This window comes from Procambarus clarkii, chromosome 14 (genome assembly GCF_040958095.1).
Source record: "Procambarus clarkii isolate CNS0578487 chromosome 14, FALCON_Pclarkii_2.0, whole genome shotgun sequence".
Classification (NCBI taxonomy): domain Eukaryota; kingdom Metazoa; phylum Arthropoda; class Malacostraca; order Decapoda; family Cambaridae; genus Procambarus; species Procambarus clarkii.
The window spans coordinates 1,576,307-1,597,157 of record NC_091163.1 but is presented as its reverse complement, the minus strand read 5'-3'; the positions used below and the strand labels follow the sequence as shown (position 1 = coordinate 1,597,157).

Here is a 20,851-nt window from a genome sequence, read left to right as displayed (position 1 = left end):
GCATGACCTGTCACCTCCTAACATTTTCCTGCTATTAATTGAGAAGGTTGTGTCTACTGCTTGCAGTGTCCCGCATTCAGAGAGAGACATGTATATGATGTGAGTTGTGACCTTCATATTGTGTTATGGTAAGGGTTGTTGATGTTATATGCTGTGGAGAGTTGCGCTCACCTAGTTGTGCTTGCGGGGGTTGAGCTTCGGCTCTTTGGTCCCGCCTCTCAACTGTCAATGAACTAATCATTTGTGGCCTATATTTTTTTTTTTAGATATATACAAGAATTGTTACATTCTTGTACAGCCACTAGTACGCGTAGCGTTTCGGGCAGGTCCCTGGAATACGATCCCCGCTGCGAAGACTCGTTTTTAATATATAGTGTTAAGATAACGGTTGTGTGGTTGTTTCAGTGTTATGTGGTGTGGGGGGTGTGGTGAGCTGCTGGGCGCTGTGGTGGGTGATGACGCGGCGGTCGGCGCCCAAGCCTGGCCTTCTGCACCTCTTTACCGGCAAGTACCTCCACCCGCAGCGCTGCACCACCACCTTCCACTGGGACGACCCCTCTCTTGTCGGCATCACCGTCGCCTTCACCGTCCAGGTATCCTCTTATTATTTTTCTTGTAACGTCTTCACCACTTCTCCAGAGAACCTGGCGAAGGTTTTGGGAGTTCTTCTACTCCCTTGAGCTTCTTTTTTTTTTTTTAGAGAGTATTTGCATTTATATTTTTGTATTTATGATAATTATACATCCCATAGATTTTGAATTTAACCTTAAATTTGTTTCCAGTTTTATTCTAGATTTGTTAGTTTCTCTTATGAATTTTAGTACAATTATATAAACAACATAATAGGAAGTTTAATTTTTTAAAGTATTAGCATACTGCATTCCATAAGAAATTGTTGAATATTAATATAAGACATTAGCTGAAAGGAGACATTATTGAAAATAATGTTTAAGTGAGAAGATACAGTGTTTGAATTCTTACATTTTATTCATGCAGTTTTACCAGAGGAATGGTCGACCATATCCCATCAGTGATGCAGATGGTGTATTGGTGGAGATAACACAAGGAATTCACAAGGTAGGTATTGAGTAACCTTTTTTCTTGGAAACTGAATGGAGGAGAGGAAGTAAATGAAAGGGTATTTCAGTTTGAGGAGACTTATATGGTCATTGTGATTGGCCATTTTATTCTTTTACCAACAAGATTTTCATCTTAAGACATTTCTCAAATACAGTATATCACACCAAATGGTACTCCGGGCCATTTAATTTTAAATTTGTATTTCATAAATTCCCTCCTAAATCTTTACTTGAAGCTCTTTATTCCCTTTTCTTGTGGTATCATTATGTATTCAATTTTGCCATGTATACAGTATTTCACTTTCTCTAGATATAGGAAGAAAATTCCTGTCCAGGAAGAGGGTGATTTTGAAGAAATGGCCAACTTAAGCATTTACATAGAAACATAATCTCATTTTTATCTGGTTTTGGGATCAACCTTATTATTATCTTCAAGAGTTAGACCAAAAGTCATGCTAATGTATTAAGCATTTCCTTTGAATGCAGTGCATAATAAGCTATTTTGTTTTATAGGTTGGTGTAGTAACTGAACTTGGCGGAACAGGAGAAGCAGAGATTAATACAGCAAGATGCAAGTTTAGTGCACGACAAGCTGGACAGTACAAGATTTCTATCCTTCTGGCCAATCAGCATATCCGTGGTAGTCCTTTTGTTAAGAACTTTCTGCCTGGTAAGTTCCTTAAAAATATACATTTAATGCAGTCAGTGCATGTCTCACACTATGGAAGATAAAAGTAGCTCATTCATTAGAAGTTGCCTCTTCAGCTGATAGTGTTTTTCTTCAATTCTGGCTATACTTATATCTACTGATAAAATGTATCTCTGATACATTGTCCCTTTGGCAGAGCCCCGTCCTTGAGAGAACGGCTCCAAACACAGTATTTACTCAAATATTCCAGATGACTTTGTGTTTAATTTTGGTGTTGAAGGAACATATGAATCATTATCCAAAGAATTGTACACTTGGGATCTGGATGTTATAAAAGTAAAATAGTTGCTTGCACTGAGAAACAAAAATGTATGAACAGAATGAAAATTTCCCTCAGCAGGGCCGTACATTGGAGAGAGTTAAGGGAAAGAAACATTAAAAGATAGGAAAGCACTAATAAGGTATTTATAATGCATTGGTCCCACTAGAAGTATTCCTTCAAGGTTGCTGCCACGACAGATTAGTCTCCAGGTGGCCCTATTTAAACTTGAACATGTGTCCTATTATGTGCCCCTTACGCTATTGTGAGACCTGTCTTTCTGCTAATTGTCCACATTCCATTTTCAAGATGTCATGGGAGAGTGTAGAAAAGTCTCGGGCCTCTGATGATGTTAGTTCTCTCTCGGCATACCTATCATATCTGTGCATTTCAGTGGGGCTATTTTGCACATCCTGCCATGCCTACTGGTTTCTTTATGTGATGTTATTTCTGTGTGCAGATTTGGAATCAGTCCCTCGATAAATATTTTCCACGTGTAGAGTATGTATATCTCTCGCCTGCGCTCTAGAGATTTCAGTTTTAGCACTTTTAATCGGTCCCAATAATTTAGATGATGTACAGTATACAGTGGATTCTAGCAGTGGACGATCTTTGCATGCTCTCCAGGTCAGCAATTTCTCCGTCTCTGAATGGGGCTGTTAGTAATTACTTAAGTGTAATTACCTAAGTGTAGTTACAGGTTGAGAGCTACGCTCGTGGTGTCCCATCTTCCCAGCACTCTGTCTTATAACGCCTTGAAAGTACTGATGGTTTTGGCCTCTACCACCTGCTCACATAACTTGTTTCAACCGTCTACCACTCTGTTTGCGAAAGTGAATTTTCTTATATAACTTTAGCTGCTTTGTTTAGTTTAAATTTATGACCTCTTCTTATCGAATTCCAGGTGTCGGGAAGTCTTCCCTATCAATTTTATCGATTCCTGTTACTATCTTGTACGTAGTGATCATATCGCCTCTTTTTCTTCTATCTTCTAGTTTTGAGATATTTAATGCCTCTAACCTCTCCTCGTAGCTCTTGCCCTTCAGTTCTGGGAGCTACTTAGTAGCATGTCTTTGCACCTTTTTCCAGTTTGTTGATGTGCTTCTTAAGATATGGGCACCATACAACTGCTGCATATTCTAGCTTTGCCCTAACAAAAGTCGTGAACAATTTCTTTAGTATTTCACCATCCCTGTATTTAAAAGCAATTCTGAAGTTAGAAAGCGTAGCATAGGCTCCTCGCACAACGTTCTTTATGTGGTCCTCAGGTGACAGTTTTCTATCTAGAACCACCCTTAGATCTCTTTCTTTATCAGAGGTCTTTAAAGATTTTCCACATAATTTATAGTTTGTGTGGGGTCTATGTTCTCCTATTCTGCATTTCATAACATGCATTTATGCACATTAAATTCGATTTGCCAAGTGGTGCTCCATATACTTTTGTCCAGGTCTTCTTGAAGGGTATTACAATCATCCAGGTTTCTTATCTGTCCTATTATCTTAGCATCATCAGCAAACATATTCATGTAATTCAGTGTTGCTTCTCGTAGGTCCTGTATGTATACAGTGGACATTACCGGTGTAAGAACTGAACCCTGTGGTACTCCACTCGCATCATTTCTCCAGGCCACCATGTTGCCTCTAATTATTGCTCTCATTTTTGTCAGAATATTTTTCATCCATGCTAGAAGCCTCCCTGTCACTCCTTCATTATGCTCCAGTTTCCAGAACAGCCTCTTATGTGGAACTCTGTCAAAAGCATTTTTAAGGCCCAGATAAATGCAGTCAACCCAGTCATCTCTTTACTGTAAAATCTCTGTGGCTTTATCATGAAAACTAAGTAAATTTGTTACAAAGGATCTTCCAGGACAGAAACCATACTGTTTGCCTATTATTATATCATTTTTCTCCAGGTGTTCTACCCATTTAGTTTTAATTATTTTTCCAACATTTTGACTACTACACTTATCAGTGATACAGGTCTATAATTGAGGTGGTGTTTTCCGCTGCCATTTTTATAGACTGGAACTATGTTAACCTTTTTTATTATTATTATTCATTGGAATATATACAAGAGTTCTTACATTTTTGTACAGCCACTAGTACGAGTAGCGTTTCAGGCAAGTCCTTAATCCTAAGTTCCCTGGAATACGACCCCTGCGAAGAGTTGTTTTAACAACCAAGTACCCATTTTACTGTTGAGTTAAACAGAGGCTACAGTTAAGAATTTGCGCCCAGTAAATCCTCCCCGGCCAGGATACGAACCCAGGATAAAGCGCTCGCAAAACGCCAGGCGAGCATCTTAACCACTACGCCACAGAGACTGTGCATAATGGTTAAGACTGAGACTTTTTCCACACATCTGCTAGGGCTCATGTACACAGGGATGCCTGAAAATCAGTTGAAGTGGAATGCTGAGCTCGGGTGCACATTCTCTCAGAACCCAAGCCATGGTGAAGCCCCATTTGGGCCAACTGCTTTGTTCTTACTTAGTTCCTTGAGCATTTTTTCACTGTCTCTAGACACCTCTGTGTGCTCTGTTTTTTGTTTTTTTATTATTATTATTTTTCTTCTGCAAATGTGGCCACACGTTTACAATCCTAACCAGCATATATACACTTTCTTGTCCTCCATGGACAAGGTTAAAAGATCTATTAAACATATAATTCATTGATTTATTGAACCAGCAAGCAGAGAAGGTGATTGTAGTGCTTTTAAAATGCTCATCTAACCTACAAACATAAATACTCGGATTTACGTCTGTCCTACATAAACAGTGTTCGAGGTGTCTTTTTACATAGCGTCATTAACACGAGTTTACAAAGGTGAAATGTCATTCTGACCAGCTTCCACATTTATGTAGGCATTTCACTCATTTCTTTCTTGTCATCTGTGAAAGTAAGGTTTCAATGTTGGATATAGTTTTTGCATAGGAGAAAAAGTATTTCAGATTCCTCTCTGTTTCACTTATGGCATTTAGCTCTCTTTGCCTCTCTTGGATTTGGTATGATTATTCTATTACTCTATTATAATGACCAAGCCACACACATCAGATGATGGAGAAATAACGCTGTTTCAATCCGTCCTGGACCATTATCAAGTCGTGTGTGAGGGAGGGCGGAAGAAACGGTCCAATAAATAAGGAAAGAGTGAGGTGAGGATCGCGTAAGAGAAGATAGTTGCTAAAAGAAGGTAAGAGTAAGGTGAAAGGTAAGAATAGGATGAAAGGTATGAATGGGGTGAGTGCAATAATGAGATGAAGAAAGAATGGGATTAGGTAAGAACAAGAGGAGGGTTGTAAAATGAAAAGAGCTTAAGTCAGATCACGTTTGTTAAGAAGGTTAGAGCATTTATGTATGTAATGTGAAAGGGTACAGTCAACAGCAACAAAGCCAGGACTAAGGTTTATGTTGGGTTGGTTGGGTATTGGAGCCGATTCAACAAGACTGCGTCTGTGAAGAGAAGAAGCAGGAAAGATTATTGTAGGGGTCAATTTATAGGATGATTAGAGTCCCTAACATGACAGAGGAGAACATTGTTTGTGTCTGCAGACTTAACACTTCTTTTGTGTTCCTTAAGTCTGTTATTTAATGTATGGCCAGTTTCACCAAAGTTTTGGAGAGGACAAGACGAACAGGAAATAGGGTAGACACCAGCAGCATTAGAAGCAGGAGGGAGAGTGTTAGTTTGTAGACAGGCGAGCTTTACATCAAGAGGACGAAGGGTATTAGTGTGATTTTTGGGTTCAGATATGAAGGGAAGACAGAGCACATTGGTACTAGTGTTGGAAACAGGTTTGGGATGAAAGAAATTTAATTTAGCTTGAGAATAGGCACAGTTGTTAATGTAAGAGAGTATCCAAGGAGGGGGGAAGAGATATTTGTAAATAAAGGATATTTCAGAATCATGAAACTGAGGGTCACTGATGCGTAGTGTGCAGAGGAAGAGAGAGAGACGAGAACACTTGATAGTCTCCCTCTTGACTTGAGAATGGTCCAGAATGGATCAAAATGTTGTAGTCTCCATCTTCTGATGTGTGGTTGGTTTGGTCATCGTATCTTCAGCCACGTTAAAGCGACTCATCATCTTCATACTCCTCTATTACTTTCTCTCTATCTACTTAGACCACATGTATTCAAATAATTTAATTTGGAATTGTTTTAAATTTAAGTGCTTCATTCAATGTTTGTTTCACTCCTATAGGCAATGTTTGTTTCGCTCCTATAGGCAATGTTTGTTTCGCTCCTATAGGCAATGTTTGTTTCACTCCTATAGGCAATGTTTGTTTCACTCCTATAGGCAATGTTTGTTTCACTCCTATAGGATTTCTTGCCCTTGTTCAAGGTAATTATTTTAACTATTTTATAGTCATCTGGTAGCTTTCCTGTTTTCTAAACATGAATGCATCTTATGTACAACTAATATATGTCTATGTCACCACTATGTTTTTAACATCTCATGTTAATCAATCTTGTGAAAGAACGGTTTCTCACAGCTAGACTTGCAGCCATGGCTGCTGAACCACTCTGCACAGGCAGAGTTACTCAGAGTTGTGCATTGAGCATTGGTTTTACCTATCATTGGACACAAATACCATCGTGTTGGTGTCTATGGATCAGGAATCGTGCCAGCAGTTCAGAATGTGTGTGTGTGTGTTGACATGTGATGCCTGGTTATACTAAAAGGGCAGTTGTACACCTAGCCTATATGATCATGGATGAGGGTACAATACCCGAGGGTAGCTGCGGAGTGTGGCAGGTGCTCGCCTGGGCTCGCTTTGCTTCAACCGAAAGGCAACCGTCGCTGTACACCCGTTTCCTATTTCCCGCCTCCACTCGAGTAGCGTTCAGAACTCACCTAATTAGGAGGCCTATGTATGGTTGACACTGCATTTTGCTTGGTGGGCTGTTCAATAGCTTTGACGTAAAGGAAGAGGGTGAGAGCCTGCTCTTCCAGTTTGTTCCCTGCGGCCCCTCACTCCTCAGGAAGTTTTGGCAAGAAGACAGGTGCTCTAGAGTGAGTTCTAGAGAGCACTGTTACCCTCCAAAGCTACAAGTCACAACTCCAGGATACCCATTGGGTGAGGATGACGCCCTATTCACTGACGAAAAAAGCGCACCGTATGAATGTGGGCCTGAATGAATGTGGGGAATGTGTGAGTGAGTGAGTACAGTATTTGTAATTAAATTGTGATCACATTGACACGCACTCACTCGTGGTGCTTAATTGTAACCCAATGAGTCTGATTGTAACTCAATGAGTGATCTTAATTACCAGTTGGTGAGCCCATTGGAGTGAGATGCCACAGTGTTGGTATGGACCTTGCATGTGTTTGTGAATGATTATTCCAACACATGTCAGTCTATGTTATTGTGCATACAATTGTAATGTCCCGAGTATCAATTCTGAACTCCAAACTGTTCCTGTTGCATATGGCAGTGGTGTTAGGCAGCCGTTATTGCTGAGGTGGTCATTATACCAGTGTTAAGGTTAGGTTGCATCATGTCATCCGAGTACCTGTACTGTCAGCAAGAGACTGGACTGTGCGTAGATTTGCCCATGACCCTTCATAAAGTAGACAATTATCCCATTTCCATGTGTAAATATAATTTTGTTTTATATTTAATAAATAGATGTTTATTAACGCTTCTGTGGCTGGTGATGCGCTTTGGGTTGATCTGGTTTCCCTTGTTCCCTGTTCCAGGGCTCTGGTCTTCCAGGTCGTCCGCAGGGTCATTAAGTCTAGCCAGCCTAGATAACAAGGTTGGATAACAAGAACTTTTCACACTAGAGATGCTATACCGATGATGATACTTTTCAAAACACTTGTGCTATCTAGAGTGGAGTACTGCTGCACAATGACAGCCCCTTTCAAAGCTGGAGAAATTGCTGACCTAGAGAGCGTGCAGAGATCCTTTACTGCTAGAATCCACTCAGTAAAACATCTAAATTACTGGGACCGACTAAAGAGCCTAAATCTGTACTCCCTTGAGCGCAGGCGGGAGAGATACATAATAATTTACACGTGGAAAATAATTGAGGGGCTGGTCCCAAACCTGCACACAGAAATAACACCACATGAGACCAGAAGACATGGCAGGATGTGCAGAATACCCCCGTTGAAAAGCAGAGGTGCAACAGGTACTCTGAGAGAGAACTCTATCAACATCAGAGGCCCGAGACTGTTCAACACGCTTCCACTACACATAAGGGGCATAACTGGCAAACCCCTCACAGTGTTCAAGAGAGAACTGGATAAGCACCTCCAAAGGATACCTGATCAACCAGGCTGTGACTCATACGTCAGGCTGCGAGCAGCCGCGTCTAACAGCCTGGTTGATCAGTCCAGCAACCAGGAGGCCTGGTCGACGACCGGGCCGCGGGGACACTAAGCCCCGGAAGCACCTCAAGGTAGCCTCAAGGTAAGGTAGGTAGCCTGCGGTGTAGCCTCGTACCCACAATGTTCGTAAGTTTGTTGCTTTGGTTGCTGCATTCAGCAATATGTCCTGGCCTGGCATTCGGGCGCGGAGATTTTGGAGGTTGAACAGGGTCCTGGCAGCGCATTATCTCGTCAACTTTCCTTCTCGCAGTCGTCCATGTGTGGCTTTGGGTCACAGGTTACATCCAGTTGTCTCAACTTCAAATTGAGGAGTGAGTGGCAGCCGCCTCCCGGGTCCCTCTTTTCCTTATCTTTGGTTAGGCAGCTCCAGGAAGTCGTAGGGACTTCCTCTCAGAAAACCAGCATTGAATGTAATGAAGCACCATTTTCTGGGTGAGACCCAGAGGCTTCCTGGCACCCTCCCTTCCCCTGGTCAGCGGTTTTTCGCTTGGGTTTTAATGCTCAGCCTCTGAACTGGAGTTGTTGGGTAGCCGGCACAGGGGTCCAGGGCTCCCCTCTTTCCCTCCCGGGGAGAGGGGAGGGCAGATAAGCGGCACAGCAGCGGAGTGTGACGTTTGCTCGTTAGCTTGTTTTCTTTAAGTGAGGGAAAGTTCTGCCCCTCTGTTCGGTCTTCGGTTGCAATTTTCTTATTTGGTGGGGTCTGTTTTGTTATGCCTACCTTTCTGGGGGACCAACCCCGTCAATGACAGACACGGAATGCCCCCAAATACATGGGGGTTTCCATAGGCCATTGTTCCCTTTGCCTCTCTGAGGGGGGGCCAGGTTCTGGCTTGTGGATCCCGGTAGGCTGAACTCCAGTTGACTGATGTCCCAGACTAATATAACATATATCAGGCTGATAGCTCCAGGGAACATCCGGGGCTCGCCCAGAATATTGCGTTTCATTACATTCAACACTGTTTTTTTCAAAATCAAAGGGTTTCAGATCAAAGGAGAAGTTAAAAGGGGCATGAAACAGAAGGGGCAAGAAGGTACCTACAGGAGCTCCATGGCAAATTGACTGGATGGCAAGACATCAGATGGAATACCTGGAGATGCCTGGAAAGGATTCCTGGAGTTCTTCTACTTCCCGAACCCGGCCTGGGGCCAGGCTAGACAAATGATGGAATGTGTAGCTCAGAAATGTACAGGAGCCGTGAAATAGGAAATCAATGTGAAGTTCAGGATAAATGTGTAGCTATCTTGGCAGTGCAGAGAAGAAAACAAAACTAAGAAGTCTTGGAAGTATAGAAAACAGGGTACAGAGGTGAAATGGAAAGGAGAACCAGAAATGAGAACATGATAGAAAGTATGCAGAAAAGAAGTTTGAAAATGAGAGAGCTGTTAAAGCAAAGGACCATCCGAAGCTAAAGCAGTCGCACGAGGAAAGCAAGTCAATGACATGTGAAGATGATTGTGAAAGTCCTAATAGAAAATGACAGAGGTGTGTGAGAGGAACTCAACATTGAACTAGGGAGTATAGAGAGTTTAGACAGATCCAGGGTGGCATCTAAGAGAAGAGGATGAGACAGTTAGAGGAGCATTCTAGAGTACAGCAGCTACTCAAGAGGTAAAGTTATACCAGGAGGAATTAAATGCAATAAAGCTAGTATGGCTAGGTCCAGGTATCCCCATTTAGGCTGCTAAAGAGCTTCCATAAATCTGGAAGGGTGCAAATGTAGTTCCAGTATGCAAGAAAAGGGAGAGACAGGGAGCCAGTAACCATAAATCAGTGTTACCAATGTTCATTTCTTGTAATGGTCTGAGGAGTATGGTATTTCTTTGAGTTGGGATAAAAATCAGATCGTTGGAACAAGAAATAAATAAAATTGCAATGTGTCTTTACTCTATATTCTTTTATTTTAATGAACAGGAGTCTTAGGGCAGTGCAAATGAAGATTTTCTTCCTTCAGGTCCCCCGGACCCTAGCAAGACTGTGATGGTGCAACATAGTTCAACGGTCGTGTGTACTGCCAGTCAGCCTCACCACATTCTTATAGAGCCTCGGGATCAATACCACAATGTCTGCTCCTTCTCTCCTGGTCAAGCTGACACAGATAATTATTCCATTTCCATTGTGGAGGTGAGTATTTATACATGTTCACCCTAAGCCACTAAACCTTGTGCTAGATTTACAACCCGTCCTCTTAAAAATAACGTCACTTTTCGCTCGTATGCGCGCTATGGCCAAATTTGGACGTAATTTGAAATGAAATCGACTCGCAAAAGTGACGTATTGTTCCGTTTTCTGTTTGAGTCGTCCGGCCTACGCGGACAGATTAGGAGAGGAAACTTTCAATTAACGTTTTTCATAACGTTTTGAAACTTTATGAGAATTTCCTGCCCACCTAACCTACCAGAGGATCCTTAACTTACTATTGTTGAAAAAAAAAATCCCAAATTTATTTTCATTTTTTTTTCATTTTCAAATTACGTCCATTTTCGGCTATACGGGTAAACGGCCAAAAGCAACGTTATTTTTAAGAGGACAGGTTGAGATATAAGCAGTTGCTCTTTTTGAAACTGAGGTACGACAACAATACTGTATTTACTCTTTTCAAGTACTGTACTGTTTTGTCATAATTCATACAGGTTTTAAAATTCCTTGAAAATCTTGGAGTTCTAACTGTAAATTCAAAGAGCTGGAAATTCTGACATTTAAAGATTTTTTGTTTAAGATCCAAATAAGAGTCTTGAATTTTCTTGGAAAATTGTTATACATAAACATTATATTATGTTACATGTGAGGGATATTCATGATGTCAAAATTTTAAAATATTATTCCTAGCTATCTCACTTGGTTGCTTCCTAAGGTAAGGTTCAACTGAACTGGTGTACAATATATGGAATGTGAATGTAGTCACTAGTATTAATTCAGTTACTTGTTAAATCATTACAGCTAGAAGGAGGCTGGACAGTGGACGCAGGTAGTATTATTGTCTATGACCACACATCACGGCGCATCAGTATCCAGGTGACTCTTCAGCGGCCAGGCTGCTACAGGGCTCATCTTACATACTGCGACACAACACTCACCAATGGCAATTTTGACATAATTGTACTGACAAGTAAGGGTTTTATGGTGTATTTTTACATTAAAATAAATGTTTGATTCCTACAAAGTTTCCAGTGATTACTGAAGACTAATTTAAAAAAAAAAGAAAAAATGGAATCTCTGATAATTTTAGATTAAGATTTTCTTCTGATGTATCATTAACTTTTCCAAGGCTAACATAATTCCATTATATGATACCAATATTAATTTATATTATAATAATAACAAAGTAATAGCCATTACTTACCAATGAGCTGCTCTCTTGATGTCCACTTGTTTTAAGCCTTTCTGTATACTCTCCGAGTTTCAAGATCCCCAAAATTATGCCATACTGTACTTTCAACTGTCCCTCACAGTTGAAATACAATACAGAGGATCTAATCTTTACTGCAAATGCACACAAGTTTAAATACATTAGTTTTTTAATGACAATTAACATTTTGTCTACATTTTCTTTTTGGGGGGGGGGCCCCTTCGGCTCCCCGGAGCTATCTAGGCTGATATGTATATTATTAAACTTTGGCATCAGTGTGAATGGAGTTCTAGGCCTACCGGGGACCACGAGCCAGAACCTGGCCCCCTCAGAGAGGCATGAGGAGCAATGGCCTATAGAAATGCACATGTGTGTGGAGCATTCTGTGTCTGCCATTGACTGGACCGGACACCCAGAAAGGTAGGCACCCTGAAACAAACCCCTAATCTGGTTAAAGCTACTTCTGAAAACTAACAATAAACAGAACTCTCCAATTTAAAACGAGCAAACAAGCATGATGTCACACTTGCAGCGTCTGTGCAGCTCCCCCCTTCCTGGAAGGGGGAAGGGTGGAGCCCCAGACCCATCACACCGGCTATCCACCTGTCAGTCCTCGGCTGATGTGATTGTAGCTTCAGCTCCTGATTCTCTGTGTGTTGCGCTGTTGTAACACCTTGATGTATTTTCTAACTACATCGAGGTGTTACAACAAGAAGACCCTTCCAAACCCTTCCGGGGTGGCGACGGAGGCATTCGAGTCGGTTCCTCCAGTCGTGGCAACAGGGTCTGACCAGTGGGCCCCCTTCCTTTCTGCTTTTCCGGCTGCCTTGGCTTTTTCTTGTGAGGCCGGGGCTATAGAGGAGGACTCGTCTCCCTGGGGGCCTGTTGTGGAGGTTCCCAAGGAAAGGCCTGGCTTGGGGGCCTTGGGCCCTACTGGACCCCACCTGGGTTTTCCTTTCCTCCCTCTGCGTACGAGTTGGATTTGGGTTCAGCCTCTCCCCGGGTTCGGTTCCGTATCCCTTCGATTCCATCCTTCCGGAGGTTTTCGGCTTCCCACGTCTTGCCTACTGAGGTGGGGTGGTCATTGCAGCATACCTCCTGTGCAACTCTGATTTTGCCTCTATAATGGAACCATTATCATTCAGGTTTGGGTCTTCGTCTCCATACTGGGTTCTTTATGAGGTTCCGGAGTCGTCCTGGCCCGTTGTTGTCGTTGGATGCTTGGAGTACTTTGTCATACCCACGCACTTGAGTGGCGCGAGGCGTTGATGGGGGTCCAGGTTTACCTTGGGGGGCTACTTTGAGCACCTCAATGCGTGTTTGCCCCTGTCCATCTGCAGGATGTTGGCGCGGTTCAGCTTCACATGCAGGTTCCCTCCCTGTCGGCTGCACTTGTGGCTAAGGATTTGCGTGCTCGTGGCTTGCTGGCTTCGGTCTTGTGCTTTTTTTCCCTCCTGGAGCTGTCTTTGGATTGGCTTGCTGAGGATGTAGAGGCGCTTGGGGCCGTTTCTGGGTCTGGTACCTTGGTCTTGGCGGCTTCTGCGTCGTCTGCAATGTTGAAGCTGTTTGCGCTGATCCTGCGGGATGCGGTGTCTCAGTTTTCGCTGTGCGTCTCATGTGTTGGCAGATTGTGCTCGCTTCCTCTTTGGAATCTGCTTGGGCCCTGGCTCTTTGATTTTCTTTGTCTTTTTGTCCTTAGCTGTTTGCAGAGTCTGTGATTGGGCAGTTTCTGCAGGCGGCCTCAGTTAGTTGTCTGATGTCGGTCTTGTTGGTCCTTCGGGGGTCCTGTGGGAGGAGGGGTTTATCCTCCCAGAAGGGTCGTGCCAGGGCTCGGGGTTCTGTTTGTCGTGGTAGACCACAGGTGCCATTTTCGGAGCCTGCGCTGCTTTCGAAACCGTCTGCGTCTGGTCGGTGTGGTGATCGCTCTGTGCGCAGGTCGGGTTCTCGTGAGGGGTGTCGTCTGCCCTTTTGCAGTTCGCCCCATTGACTCGGCAATGGGGAGGAAGGCTTGCTCTGTTCGTTCATGCCTAGTCTCACAATTTGTGGGCTTTTTGGGTTGTTTCAGACGATCTACGGTGGCATTGAGTGGCCCCGGGTTTGGGGCTGATGGGTCAGGCCTCTTCTCCTCCACTCTGTTGGGGTCATCTCGGAGTGGGGGTGTTTGGGTGTGGTCGAAACGACGACGTCTTTCAGGTGGGTTTCCCGCCTGTTCCCAGTCCCGAAATGGGACTGTGCGGACCTGCGGTTCATTCTGAATTTGTCCCGTTTGCAAGCTGTCTTGGGTGTTGTTTCACCTCCTTGGGCTCTTGCCCCTCCTTTCGAATGACAACTGTCCCAGGTTTTGCTTCTGTTGGAACCAGCTGCTTGGATGGTGTCCCTGGATCTCAAGGATGCGTATTGGCACGTTCCGATTCATCCGGAGTTCTGGGACTGTCTCGGGTTTGTAGTGGGGCATCTCGGTTACCCTTTTGTTTTCTCCCATTCGGTTTGAACCTGGCTCCTCGCGTGTTCACTCGCCTTACCTGGGTCATAGTGGCCTGTCTGCATCTTTTAGGTGTTCGGGTTTTGGCCTACCTCGTCGACTGGCTGGAATGGGCTCCCGGTCAGTTCGTGTGTCTGCTCGCCAGGGATTTGGTTCTTTCCCAGCTTGCCGGGTTCAAGTTCCTGGCAAACTGGAGAAAGTGCCATCTGGTTCCCTCCCAGGTTCGGACCTGGCTGGGTCTTGTGTGGGACTCTCGGACCGCTTCCTTGTCTCTCCCTCCAGAATCTCTCCTTCAGCTGCAGTCCCACATGTGCTTGTTTCTGGGGGGCTCCCGGGTCACTCGGTTGTTGCTCGAGGGTTTGTGCGGGAGCCTGTAATTTGCTATGATGGTCTACCCGCCGGGTCGGGTTTGGCTTCATCGGATGTTCTGGTTCTTTCGAGGACGTCCCTTCTGCCTCTCTCACGATCACTGGGTTTGACCCTTGGGGACCTATTGTCAGCTGCTGCGTCGCCGGCTTCCTCTTTGGGTTTTTTGAGGCTCAGTGCCATGGCCTCTACCCGAGCCCTCGCTCGAAGTGTTCACGGATGCGTCGTCTGACCAGTGCTCACCAGGCCGGCCAAGGGCGGTGGGATCCGTCTTTCCGTCGAGCCCACAGCACGGTGCAGGAGTTTGTGGCGGTATGGTATTGGCTTTGGAGGGTTCAGGTCACCCACAGATCGACGCTCCGGCTCCATTTGGACTGCTCCCAGGTGGTTCATTGCCTGAACCAAGGGGGTTCGATGCAGTGCTTGCTCTTTGAGGCTGGTTGTTTCGGGTGACTCGTCTGCTGAGTTCTCGTGGTTTGGCTCTTCTGACCGTTCATGTCCGGGGTGTCCAACGTTCTGACGGACGACCTGTCCCGGTTCATTCCCACTGTCCAAGGAATGTAGAGTCGATGCCGACTCGTTCAGTTGGCTCTGCCAGACGTTCAGGTGCTCGGAGGTGGACCTCTTCACGTCGGCATGGTCAAGGCGCCTTCTGGTCTATGTGGCGCCTTGACCATGTGACCTCTTTCCCCCGGTTCCGGTATTGCTCCTGGTCCTACCTCGCTTGGAGACTTACCAGGGGAGAGTTATCCTCTTGGCCCCATGGTGGCCGGCTCAGCCTTGTTTTCAGGCACTGCTTGCTTGGTGTTCCGGAGGTTTTCCCACGGCTCCACCGCTTCAGCAGATCGGTCCGGTCCATTACGAGACTGGTACGATCTTCTCCTCGAATCTTCGCGTCTGGTCTTTTTGACTCGTGTCTATCACCATCTGTATGGTGATCAGGTGGCTTCTTTGATGGTGTCGCACCTGCTGGCTTCGTCTCGGTGGCAGCATGCAGTTTACTGGCGGTCCTTCCTTTTTTTTTGTCTCTTCGTAGGTATACTTCACTTTTTGTTAAGGTGGTTTTGTCCTTACTCTAGTGGCTGTTTCAGGACCGTCTTCGTATGCTGCATTCTTTTGCCTCGTATTGTGCGGTGCTGGCAGAGCCACTATGGCTTGCTTTCGGTTTTGATGTTCCTTCTACACCATTTTGCAAGCTATCTAGGGGCGTTGTTTCACCTCCGGCCTGCTTATGCACTGCCTGAGCCGTCTTGGTCTTTGAACGATGCTCTCTTATCTCTTCCCCTCAGTTGGTTGTGGCCCCTTAGGTTCTGGATTGTTTCTCAGAGGTTTCTGCTCTTTTGGGTTCAGGTGTTAGGTTTGTTTGTTGCAGCCGTTCTTCTTTTGTGGCGAGGTTGGGTTGACTGTTTTTCCGGAGGGGTCCCTGGGGTTGTTGTTGCTTGGTTGGTTTTGGCCGGGGATGCATCTCCTTGTGTTCAATTGTGGCTCTTAGCCATTGCCTGCGTGCTGTGGCCTCTGTGGCCTTGGACGTGCTTTGAATTATTGCCCAGGGTTCCCTTCGTCCCTGTTCTGGGGTTCGGGTCTCCCGGGTCGTCTGCAGGGGTCCTTTCGGTGTTGCCTGTTGTCTTGCTTTTGAATTTTAGGCATGTGATTTCTGCCTCCTGGGTTTGTCCTTCTTTTGTCCTTGGCTTTGGGTAGGTAGCTCCGGGAAGTCGTAGGGACTCCTCCCAGAAAACTAGCATTGAATGAAATGAAACGCCATTTTCTGGGTGATATCCAGAGGCTACCGTGGAAAGACTTTACACATGGAAAATAATTGAGGGGCTGGTCCCAAACCTGCACACAGAAATAACATCACATGAGACCAGAAGACATGGCAGGATGTGCAGAATACCCCCGTTGAAAAGCAGAGGTGCAACAGGTACTCTGAGAGAGAACTCTATCAGCATCAGAGGCCCGAGACTGTTCAACACGCTTCCACTACACATAAGGGGCATAACTGGCCGACCCCTCACAGTGTTCAAGAGAGAACTGGATAAGCACCTCCAAAGGATACCTGATCAACCAGGCTGTGACTCATACGTCAGGCTGCGAGCAGCCACGTCTAACAGCCTGGTTGATCAGTCCAGCAACCAGGAGGCCTGGTCGACGACCGGGCCGCGGGGACACCAAGCCCTGGAAGCACCTCAAGGTAACCTCAAGGTAAGGTACCCGGCAACCCTCCCTTTCCCCTGACCAGTGCTTTTTTCGCGTGTTTTGACATCCAGCCTCGAACTGACAGGTTGATAGCCGGCGCAATGGGTCTGGGGCTCCCCCTTGCCCCTCCCGGGGAGGGGGAAGCTGCACAGACAAGCAGCGCTGCAAGTGTGACATCATGTTTGTTTGCTCGTTTTTCAATTGGGGAGTTCTGTTTACTTGTTAGTTTTCAGTAGTAGTTTTATCCAGATTAGGGGTTTGGGGCTCCTACTTTTCTACCTGGCCCGGCTGTTGGCAGACATAGACTGCTCCACACACATGTGCATTTCTATAGGCCATTGCTCCTTGTGCCTCTGAGGGGGGCCAGGTTCTGATTCGCGGTCCCCAGTAGGCCTAGAACTTCATTCGCACTGATGCCAAAGTCTAATAATATACATATTAGCCTGGATAGCTCCGGGGAGCCTCTGGGTCTTACCCAAAAAATGGCGTTTCATTACATTCAACGCTGTTTTTTTTTTGGGGGGGGGGGGGCGGGGATGGGGAATTAACTCTTAGTGTGGTTATCGCCATACGATGATTTACAGGGCAATGCGGTTATCATATGTCAATTTTAACTACTGTTGTTTAGTTTTATACCAATGATGTTAATAATATGGATTTAATAGCTCTGTATGGATGTAGTGGAGTTTATTATGACCCATGAAAAAATCCTGCTATAATTTTGATTGATTACTAAGCAAATGTCACTACAGTATGCCAATGTGGTAATCATCATGGTATAAAAATCCATTATAATTATCTATGTATACTGATTATGTCCATATAATTTTCACAGCTCTGTATGATTGTAATGAAGTAGACCAGGTCAACCAATCATCATTTGAACATAAGAAAGGATCTATAAAAAGCCTATTGGCCCATTCAAAGCAGCAACTATTTATATGCACTGAAACTCGTTCATATTCGGTATGTAACATCTCGGAAATTGGAGAAAGAAATGAAGAAAACTCATAGGGCAAGTGAGGTAGAGAGGTGGGAGGGAGGACTGAGGAAGAGTGGTCACTGGAAAGGGAAAGTTTAGAATGAGAGAGAGGAGGAAAGTAGAAGAAAGAGTAGAAAGTGCTGTAGTTACATATAAGACATAAATAATTGGTCTTCTGAAGTTTTCTAAATTCTTATTGATACATGTATTCATTGTAGGCCTGAATACACTATCCTAATACATATAGTTAGTAATGTACTGTACTTAGTCCAAGTTTTTGTAAATAACATATCCATAAATCCAGTATTTAACACACACATACTAAATACTATAATGAATGAACTAAAAAGTGAAGAAATGATCATAGAAGCATTCAAGGTCATCAATGAAATCCTCTGCCACATGCTGCTGTGTTGGTAAGAGTTAAGGTCTGGTATAGACAGATTTTGGCTGATTTGGCTGGCACCCACCAACCTTATACAGCTCACCTAACTAGTAAATATGTAGAATTTACTTTATTTTCACTTTTTCTTACATTTTTCATTCAAATTAATCATTCTTTAGGAAAATGTATCATTTTAATTGTATAATTTTTAATCATGGGCAGATATGCATGTATATCCATTGCAGCACGTTGAGAGTTAAGGCCTTAGAGCAGGCATTGGAATTATTATGATTATTTAGTATGAATCTTTCCCCTAGAGCATATATATTAAACAAAATTTAACACAATAAGTTTCACTCAAAATTATGGTAAAATATGAAGCATTGAGTGTAGTGTCCTTTTCTGACTGCCTCAGTAGCTTCCCAGCTTCCCTACACACAGCTTCCCAGTGCATGGCTCTGGAACCACAGACACATCCTCAAAACTACTAAATTTCTGGACTACCAGATACCAGGACCAGAATTTGGTTGGCATATAGGGGTGAGGGGCATGGGGGGAATTGAGCTCAACCTCATCATGTAAAACCTCCCAGAAAGTACAGGTAAAGCAAAACAACAACTGTTTGCTCGGAAAAATATCGAGGCTATAAAATGGGGTTGAATCTGCATCCCTGGACTTCCCCTTTTGTATTGTGATCAGAGAGAGAAAAAATGGAAATAAAGATGGTAGTTTGCCTTATGTTAGCAAACTATGGATATGGCAACTCAGGTCATCCAAATTCTTAAACCACCTGCCTGCCTGGCGGCCTCGTTCACTCACGAGCCACCCTGAAAACACCCCCAGGGCAGGTGCAGAGACTTACCGAGGCTGCCCAAAAATGGACATTTAATTACATTCAATCCTTGATTTCTGGGCTGGTCCACAGTATCTCTCGAGTGCACAGTGGTGTCTTAGAGAGGGGTATGGTGGGGGGTATGCAGACATGATGTCAAAAGGTTTTATCCGCCTGGATGCTAGAAAGTCCTGCTCTTTTTCACCTTTGCAAATGTCATTCACTCCAAACATTTTTAACATGGTTGATATTTGAATTCATCCATGATCACTACTTCCACTGTGTATGTGTTCTAATAATTAAATTAATAGTACACAGAGTAATCACACTAACATGATGTATCAATGAGAAGATCCGTAGGAGCTGTGATGAGGATTCGAACCTATGTGGTGGGTAGTCCCACGCACATGCCCCAGACAACCACATTACCATGTTGTGGCTTGATTGTCTGGGGCGTTTGTGGGAGACTATTCACCGCATAGGTTCTAATCCTCATAACAACTCGTTCAGATTTTTTTTTTTAAATTAATAGTGCTATTTTCCTTAGCAATCAGAAGCTTTAATCCTATTGTAAGATTGATAACAAATTTTCTTTCTTAAATGCTAGGTATACCAAGTTCTTTTCATGCAATAACACAGTATATTTGTATTATGTGAAAACTTGATAGTCCAGTATAATTCTGAGGGCTTCATTTGCATTTTTGACTCTTTCCATATTTTTGTTATGTTATAGACTATAGCTGGTGTATGATAGTGTATCAGAGATCTTATATGAGCCAAGTACTTTTCATCATTTTAGCTTTTCTAATATTTGCACCATATTTAGGGCTGTACCCAACAACAGTTCTGAGAGCCTTGAATATATCTTTACATTGTTGATGCAATTTTTTAATCACAGTTGAGGTAAAAGGTACTTGGTGATGAACAGGCACTTATCCGGTCTTATTTTAACCTGACTGTATTTCCTTTGTTAGATTAATGTTAATTTTGTGATCTTGAGCACTTTAATTATTAATAAATATTTTCAGGTGAAGATGCTTTACGAGTGCAAAAGACAGTGATGAGAAGAGCCCATGAAGGGTATGAAGCTCGATTACTGACCCAAAATGGAAGTCTTCTTAGTAAACCCAAGAAAGTTTATTGTTATGTCACACCAAAACAGCTTATTATCAAAGAATTTCTACTACGACTTATACCAAAACGAGTTTGTACGTTTCGTTTGTGCCCTTCTACAAAATTTCATTTTACTGGCACCAATAATCAGAGTGGGCTTCCAACAATGAGTATTGATGATGGCTGTCAACCTCTTGTGTCCCTTGCTGGTAAAGACAGAAATGTAATAGCTGCAACTTTCACTCAGTTTATGCTAAAAAATATCGGTGGCTCTGAAACCTTTAAAGACAAACAGGATCATTTTTACCATGAAGTGCGAAAGTTCCATAGCAAACGCATGCATGAAAGAATTCAGATAACTGTATCAAGGGAACGTTTGTTAGAAACTTCAATGAAAGCTACCAAAAACTTCACAGTAGCAGACTGGTGTAAAAACTTTGAAATCACTTTCCAAGGGGAAGAAGGATTAGACTGGGGAGGAGTGAGACGTGAATGGTTTGAAATAATATGTGCCATGTTATTTGATAATGGCAATGAACTTTTTGCCAGTTTACATGAAGGGAGACAAGCCTTAGTACATCCTGATCCATACAGGCCTCCACATATGAAGCTAAAACATTACGAGTTTGCTGGAAGGGTTGTGGGAAAGTGTTTATATGAATCTGCCCTTGGAAGTGGTTATAGACAAACAGTAAGGGCAAGGTTTTCAAGATCATTTTTAGCACAGCTAATTGGTCTTCGGGTTCACTATAAGGTTGGTC

The 20,851-nt window shown here is 43.7% G+C and overlaps 1 protein-coding gene across 3 annotated transcripts in view; it reads left to right on the top strand.

Annotated features, from left to right (window-relative positions):
• Positions 1–20,851, top strand: part of LOC123771076 (apoptosis-resistant E3 ubiquitin protein ligase 1) — a 405,663-nt gene that overhangs the window by 362,488 nt on the left and 22,324 nt on the right. For all 3 annotated transcript variants that reach the window (XM_045763392.2, XM_045763400.2, XM_069324246.1), the window contains 6 exons: positions 406–593; positions 997–1,077; positions 1,593–1,749; positions 10,340–10,509; positions 11,326–11,494; positions 20,006–20,844. In XM_045763392.2, the coding sequence (XP_045619348.1) occupies positions 406–593; positions 997–1,077; positions 1,593–1,749; positions 10,340–10,509; positions 11,326–11,494; positions 20,006–20,844 (1,604 nt within the window). The remainder of the gene's footprint in view (positions 1–405; positions 594–996; positions 1,078–1,592; positions 1,750–10,339; positions 10,510–11,325; positions 11,495–20,005; positions 20,845–20,851) is intronic.